Below are 8719 nucleotides of genomic sequence, written 5' to 3' on the forward strand. Positions count from 1 at the left end.
CCAACCATGCACACTTTCCTTTATCTCACATTTTTTATAGGACAATCTCAGAAACCTCAATCATCTACGAAGTTTCCTCATCAAACTGTTTCAGGAGCAAAAAGTAAAGGCGTGTTTCACATGGCAATATTACTTTTGATTTCTTTATTTAGCAGTATCCGAATGCTTTTACAGTTAAATTAATTGTACTACGATATCTGAGGAAATATAAGAAAGAGGGTTTAGCTAAGCAAACTCAGTCAGCTGGTTTGACTTTAGGCAAGTTATTGACAAAGTATAAAATCCGTACTTGCTATTGAAAGCTGTGTCCTCAGAAGTAGGTGTCAATTATATATCAACCCTGAGAGGAATTTTCAACAGTCCATTTACTTCCACATGATAGAAAGCCTTTCCATATAATAGACTGGTGCATGTGATAGTCTGTACGAAAAAACGTCGGCCCGATATTTATAATTTATAGTCCAGGAGTGAGAGCGATTCAGAGAAATATTGCTCAAAGGGATTATATTACCTGAGAGAGAAGTCCGAGGCAAATATCATCACTAAGAAACGCTGAACCCTGGGAGGGTCTGTCAACGATATGTGACACTAGTTTTTTTGTTTTATTTTTAAATACGAATAATTTCGTCACCTTTATTCCCGCCCCTCTCTGTCACACACAAGTTCGGAAATATAGATACTGAGATGTGACAAGGCAAAAAATTGACAGGTCAGTGCTACAAATACCGTTTTCTGATCAATTTAACAATTAGAATTTGAGGTATAATATCTGTTTGTAAAGTACTTCTGCTCACCTCAAATTTAAAAATTAAATGCAATGCACAAAGGAACACAAGTAGGGAAGATAACGTCTTTTATGTCCACAGTTTGAAGACTGTGATGTAGGAACTTCTATGGCTATGAGGCTTATTCAAAATCATAACAGTTTCATAAATGAAATTGCTAACTTTAATTTGTGAAGGTGTTTTTTGGGATTCATTGTTCTTATACATCAATTATAATCAAACACATAATGCTTAAAGTTAAGGTGGCCACTACAGCAAAGTTACGATTTATCCATGCGAGAATTAAACAAAAAAACTGCAATCACTTAATATTTATACATGTTCACTTCTATTCAATAACAAAAGATCGAAGGCCCATGGGAATTATTAAGGGGTGCAGTTGTATATGAAAAACCTCTTTTTTTGTTTTTCTTGACAAACACAGAGAATTTCATTCCCTTTATTTTCGTGCGAGATAAAAGGTAAAGCTGACATGACGAAATTCACAGGGCTGATTTTAAACACATTTGCCTTCGGAATGAACTGAAAGAATAATACACAGTAACTAAGCAACCAAAGAAATATTATATATTGCCAAACTCCTTCAATTTTAATTGTTTTAGTTCAACCTCTAGGCAAAAATATTTAGAGTAAAATAAAAAAAATTCCATCGTTTTAGCATTAAAATTTTAGTTAGTTATTGTAATTTGACTATATTTCAGAAGAACTATTGAAAAAAGCAATTTCTTGGGCGAAGGCAATGATAAATATCACAGATGAAGAAGAATCCATCATCAATCTCACACGTAAATTATTTCTTTTTCGCAGTGATAAAGCTTGGAGCAAAACTAACAATGTTAATGGTTCTTTATTTGATGTCGCTATGGGTAGTTTCGATGGTCCCAAAGTCTGCAAATTGATTGGATTGTTCATATTAAACACTACCATCACAATTTGGTAAAAATATGGTTGGTCTATTTTGGGACGATGGCTAGATGTTGATCAAAGGAAAGAAGGGCAGATCAGCTGATGCGACTAGAAAAGAACTTCACCGCATTTTTGAGCAGTTTGGATTAAATATCACTGTCGTTATTTGCCATCAATCAGTCAACTTTCTTGATGTCACCTTAAACTTGAAAGATAATAAGTTCTCCCCGTACCGAAAACCTAATCATGAACCTTACATCAACAGCCGGTCTAACCATCCATAATCAGACAACTTCCCAAATTCATCAACAAATGTATATCCTCACTTTCGTCTAATAGAACCAGTTTTCATTTAGCTGCCCCACTTCACGAAGATGCTCTAAAACACAGTCATTTCAACACCACCCTAAGTTACCAACAAGATGAAAACAACCACAACCCCAAGCGAAGAACGCGATCAAGAAACATAATCTGGTATAATCCACCTTATAGTAAGAATGTGAAAACGAATGTAGCACAAAGGTTCCTTCGCTTAATTGATAAGCATTTCCCAAAGTCATCGCCTCTTCATGAAATTTTCAACCGGAACACGGTCAAAGTGAGTTACTCTTGTATGAACAATGTTAAAACCTCAATCTCCAACCACAATCATAGAATCCTTAAACATCAAAGCATCTCCCAATGTTCTTTGAAATCATTCAACTGCAAAGTTAAGGAGGAATGCCCAATGATAATAATAATAATAATAATAATAATAATAATAATAATAATAATAATAATAATAATAATAATAATAATAATAATAATAATAATAATAATAATAATAATAATAATGGAATTTATTCAGCGTATCCACGAAGTGGCTTTTCATCTGAATTATACAAAGTTCAACTATATTCACTACAAATATGGTAAGATTATTCTAAAAATAGTTGATCTAATGTCGTTCTAATATTGTTAATCTTGTATATAATAATGTTACAAAATACTTAAAATGTCAAATATTACAATATATTAACTAAGCATCATGCCAAAATTTAATTACATTTATCCATTAATAAGGCTTTAGTTTGAATCTTAAAAGATTGAAAATTGTTATCGTTTCTAATATGATCAGGTAAAGTGTTAAAAAGTTTAGCTGCTGAATCTTGAAATGTGCCATTAATAAGCGGGGTAGTCAAGGTTGTAGCTGACGTTGATCTTAGAACTCGTGGGCACTCTTCTTTCCAACTTTAAGTATAATGGCCAATCAGCGTTACAAAGAGCTTTATGTGTCATTTGAAGCATATGCCAGTCTCGCCGTTCTCGTACTGGGAGCCAGCCCAGGCTGGTTACATCCAATATTTTTTTACATAGCGATTAAGGACAAAACTAGCTGTGGCATATTGGACTTTCTGTAACCGATTTATCAAATATTGTGGTAAAGGATAAAAGACTGTGTCACAGTAGTCTAGTTTTGATAAAACAAGGGATGCCGCAAGCTGTGTTCTAATGCGAAAGTCAGTAAAATTCTTTATTTTACGCAAATATCGTAACACGCCATAGCAAGAGATCAATAAATGTTTAACGTGCTCTTCCCATTTAAGGTATTGCTGTAAACGGACACCTAATAAGTTAGCACTAAATACTCTTTCCGATGGAATACTACCAATGCTAAGATTTAGCAGCAAATTGTGAAGATCATGTACTCGTGCCATTTGATTAGTAGATATAAGCATATATTTAGTTTTGACTGGATTAAGAGCCAAATTTGAAGATGTAGACCAGGAACCAATATCTTCCAAAGTTTGGTTTAATTCATTGGCACTCTCCGTAAGATTATTTTAGAGACATGATCTATATATTGTCGTATTGTCCGCATATTGAAAACTTTTTACCGATTCATTCACATTATCTTGGAGGTCATTCACGTAGATGTTAAACAACATTGGCCCGAGGATCGATCCCTGTGGTATACCAAATTGGCTGTGAATCGCAGAAGATTTTCGGTCATCAATCTACACATAATGCGATCGATTACTTAAATAATTCATAATCCACATGCAAAATGATTTCGAAAAGTTCAAGTTGTTTAATTTAGTAGCCAGTGTTTTAAAACATACTGTATTGAAAGCTTTGAAAAAGTCTGCAAGGACCATTAGCGTGACCTCACTTTGTTTCATTGCACTTAGAAGGTCATCTCTTATGCCCATTAGGACAGTAGCTGTAGAATTTCCTTTCCGAAATCCGCCCAGTGTTGCCTTCAAAATGTTGTTTGTTTCCACAAACACGACCATTTGCTTCGCCACAATTTTCTCAAATATTTTTGACAACACTGGCAAGATCGAAATTGGACGTAGTTGATCTTCAGATGATGGACAATCGTTTTTTGGTATGGGGCTGATTCTAGCCAGTTTCCAAGATTGTGGAAATTGAGAGTTTGCAATACAATTATTAATTATTGCAGTGAGTGGGCCTGATAATTATTGTTCCGCAGCAAGTTTGATAAAATGAACCGGAATTTGATCAGGACCGGTAGAACAGCCCGACTTGAGAGATTTGATAGTGTTTATGATTTCAGTTTGAGAAACCATGTTGAGAGTAAATTCTTGACCAACAGAGGATTTTTCAGAGGATTTTTCGATTACTTTGTACAATTCACTTATTGTGGTAGGTTGAGAATTATTAATAGTTCGGGTTGGAATCTCTGCGAAAAAACGATTTAGTTTCTCAACATCAAAACGCAGTGGTCTATTACTTGGCTTAAGTATTCTATGGATAACTTTCCATACTTCCCGAGGCTTATTGGATGACAATGCTTTTTGGTAAAAGCAATGTTTAGCTTGTCTAATTATTGTTTTCAATTTGTTTCGTACTGCACGAAATAGTTGCCATGCCATTTCTGTGCCTGTAAAGCCAATGAACGGTAATTGTCTCGTGAAAAGCATTGTGTACAAAGTAAAAGTTAGCTTGGATAATGGAGAAGTTGTCAAGCATTATATTGGTATGACATCATGTAGCTTCAAACTCAGACACAGCAACCACTTAAAGTCTTTTAACCACGAATGCTACTCTGGAGAAACAGAACTTTCGAAATATGTTTGGGGGCTCAAGTCGCAAGATAAACCATTTGAGATAAAATGGTCAGTGATGAAGTTAGTTCCCGCCGCATGCCGAGAAATGAAAGTTTGTAATTTATGCACCAAGGAAAAAGATTAATCATGCTATCAAACAAAAACAAATCGTTTTTGGGATCATTTTTTTTTTATATATGTATATGTGTGTATATGTGTATGCATATGTATAAGTGTATGTATATGTATATGTATATGTATATGTATATGTATATGTATATGTATATGTATATGTATATGTATATGTATATGTATATGTATATGTATATGTATATGTGAATATGTGAATATGTGAATATGTGAATATGTGTATATATATATATATATATATATATATATATATATATATATGTATGTATACAACGTTTAAGAAGGCTATTTACACATAAAAACTACAAATTTGTTTCGAAAACACTCCAAAGTGAGTGCTCTCTCGTCAGGTCTAAAATTTCTACTGTTTAATGTACCCATATAGGGTTTGCAAATGATAAAAAATTTCTCAGTAATGCATAAATTACATCGCTTGCTTACATTTGTATGCGGTTGTGCTCTGGCGATAATTTCCCATGACAACTTATAGCTGACGCCTTTGTCCTTTTGTTCCCAAATATGTTTGCTCAGTTGCATCACATTCATTTTGTTTTTGTCCCTAAACGATCCTAAGTGGTTGGCGTATCTGGTTTTAAACTTGTTCTGCATTAATCCAATGTATGTTTCTTTTCCTGTGTCTGTCTCCACTGTTGCTTGGTAAATTACATTTGTTGTTAACCATTCTCCGTCCAGGGGACACAATGATGTATATGTATATATATGTATGTATATATGTATATTTGTTTATCAATGAATGTTCTTCGGATTTAAAATTGTTTTTTATTGAGCTTTCGACTCGGTACTTCGAGTCTTCTTCAGAATATCTAAATTATTTACATGTGTATAGCTTTATATATTTAAGTTTCGCGCTGTTCTTTAAGACTCTGTATACGTTGAGAGCGTCTGATTGGTTGTTTTGAAGTTGATCTGATATGAGTGGTAGTTGAGGGATGCGTTGTCATGGTTGACTGCATTTCGTTGTCAGGGATGGTCGCTGTGGAATGATTAGATTGTTGTGTATCAGATGCGGGTGGATTTAAGTTATTATTAGTTACATTAATGTGATTATTGATAGAGTCTTTACGTTTTGTCTTAAGTTGCAGATAGACTGCAGGAATATCAATATGTCTGTTAATAGTATTGTCGTCTGTACTAAACCAAGCTTCTTTGAATTCACGTGCGTGTTTTGTTCGTGTTCGTCCCAGTAGTTCAGTTTTTGTCCAGGCGAAGGTGTGAGAGTTGTCGTATGTGTGTACTGCGGGTAGGGATTTAAGGTCGTGTCGTTTTATAGCGTTCTTGTGTTCAGTTATTCGGGTTTCAATTTTCTTCGAGGTTTGACCTACGTATCGTTGTGGACAGTCTTTGCAAGGAATCAAGTAGATGGCATTTCTTGTTTCGGTGGTTGTCGTTTTGTCTTTTTGTTTTGTAAAACATGACCTAAGTTTGTGTGCTGGTTTATGTGCTACGTCAATATTAAAAGGACGAAGTAGTCTGGCAGCCATTTCAGATGTGCTCTTAATGTATGGTAAGGTAATTGTTTTATTTGATACTTCAGGTTCTCTTTGTGATTCATTAATTTCATTAGTTTGTTTGTTACTCAGTTTCGTTAGTACTTTGTTAATGAAATTTGTCGGGTAGTTGTTCTTTTTGAAGGTTAAGTACAAGTATTTGCGTTCCGCTTGTTTCGCTTCTTCTGTGTTACAGTGTGTGTCTATTCGGTTAAATAACGTCCTAATGCAGCTTATTTTGTGCTGAGTTGGGTGGTTACTGTTAAAATTTAAGATTTGATCAGTGTGTGTTTTCTTGCGGTAAACCCGTGTGTTTATTGTTCCGTCATTAGTTCGTGTTAATAAAACGTCAAGAAAAGCAAGTTGGTTGTTGTTCTTCTTCTTTGGTAAATTTTATGTTTTCAATCGTTTGGTTGATTTCGTATAAAATATCGTCAGTCTTGTCTTTCTTTACCGTTGCGAAGACATCGTCAACGTATCTGTTCCATGATTTGATGTTATCGTTATTGGTGACCGATTTCTTCTCTAGATCCTGCATGACTGCTTCAGCAAGGAAACTAGAGAGAGGAGATCCCATAGGTGTGCCTGAAATTTGTCTGTAGTAGGAGTTTTGAAAAGAGAATTCCGTAGAAAGGCAAAGATTAAGAAGGTCAAGAATGTCGTTTTTGTCTAAATTAGTTCTGCTCTTCCATGTGTCATTGTTATTAAGTAGTTCACTTGTGATGCGTTTGGCTGTGTCTAGTGGTATGGATGTGAAAAGGGAAACTACGTCAAATGATATCATGATTTCGTCATGAGGTCCTTAATATTATTTAGAAAGGCATTAGTGTTGTTAACCATATGAGGTGATACTTTAACAAGAGGATGAAGAACCATGGCGAGATATTTAGATAACTCGTATGTTGGGGAGCCTGGAAGAGACACGATAGGTCTTAGAGGGATGTTCTTTTTGTGTATTTTAGGTAGTCCATAAAACTTTGCGGTGGAGGCATCGTTTGGTCGGATTCTGCTATAGTTGCAAATGTTAAATGTACTAATATCAGATGCTCACAATCGCTTACGAATATATCGACAAAGACTACAGGGATATCGTACTGCTGTTATAAAGGATACAACTGAGATGGATGCAAACTCGATAAGTCTTGCCATTCAACAAACGACAAACGAACATAGAAAGAGACGACGCAGTCAACTTGAAAGGAAATTTAAAAACACGAGATCCTACAAACAATCCAATAATAACACTGACGCCTGGGTTAAAAACATCTCAGACAGATCTCTCACTGAACAACAAACTCGAAGTTTAGCTAAAGGGTTAAATTTCAATACCAAAGACGCCGACGCATTAGATTACGTCGCAGACCTTGAATCTGCACTAAAAAGTACTTCGCTCCCTGATGAAACTAAAGAACATATTCGCCATCAAATAACAACTAATCTTCTTAATAAACGACCAGTTAGCCTCGACACTGATGAGCAAAAAGCAATCAAAGACTTACAAGATGACAAAGAAATCATTATACTACCAGCTGACAAAGGACGAATGACTGTAGTTATGAACAAATCCGATTATATCGATAAAGCAAACACTTTACTAAAAGACACGGCAACATATCAACCACTTGACACTGACCCTAACAAAACGACGGTTAATCATATTAACCAGAAATTAAAACAACTTAAAGACAAAGGCAAGCTTGATGAACGCAACTATAGCAGAATCCGACCAAACGATGCCTCCACCGCAAAGTTTTATGGACTACCTAAAATACACAAAAAGAACATCCCTCTAAGACCTATCGTGTCTCTTCCAGGCTCCCCAACATACGAGTTATCCAAATATCTCGCCATGGTTCTTCATCCTCTTGTTAAAGTATCACCTCATACGGTTAACAACACTAATGCCTTTCTAAATAATATTAAGGACCTCATGACGAAATCATGATATCATTTGATGTAGTTTCCCTTTTCACATCCATACCACTAGACACAGCCAAACGCATCACAAGTGAACTACTTAATAACAATGACACATGGAAGAGCAGAACTAATTTAGACAAAAACGACATTCTTGACCTTCTTAATCTTTGCCTTTCTACGGAATTCTCTTTTCAAAACTCCTACTACAGACAAATTTCAGGCACACCTATGGGATCTCCTCTCTCTAGTTTCCTTGCTGAAGCAGTCATGCAGGATCTAGAGAAGAAATCGGTCACCAATAACGATAACATCAAATCATGGAACAGATACGTTGACGATGTCTTCGCAACGGTAAAGAAAGACAAGACTGACGATATTTTATACGAAATCAACCAAA

The 8719-nt window shown here is 35.2% G+C and overlaps 1 protein-coding gene across 1 annotated transcript; it reads left to right on the top strand.

The window, feature by feature from the left end:
• The first annotated feature begins 7423 nt into the window (after window positions 1–7423).
• On the top strand, window positions 7424–8347 carry LOC114531389. The gene has a single exon (XM_028553008.1). The coding sequence runs from the start codon at window positions 7424–7426 to the stop codon at window positions 8345–8347; it is 924 nt and encodes a 307-aa protein (XP_028408809.1).
• The last annotated feature ends 372 nt before the right edge of the window (window positions 8348–8719 follow it).

The sequence above is a fragment of the Dendronephthya gigantea genome, unplaced genomic scaffold (assembly GCF_004324835.1).
Source record: "Dendronephthya gigantea isolate DGI-Jeju-01 unplaced genomic scaffold, DenGig_1.0 000071F, whole genome shotgun sequence".
In the NCBI taxonomy this organism is placed as follows: Eukaryota; Metazoa; Cnidaria; class Anthozoa; order Malacalcyonacea; family Nephtheidae; genus Dendronephthya; species Dendronephthya gigantea.

Bases quoted from the DNA above. Each gene is read 5' to 3' on its own strand.
- LOC114531389 (XM_028553008.1), top strand. From the start codon at position 7,424: ATGTTAAATGTACTAATATCAGATGCTCACAATCGCTTACGAATATAT.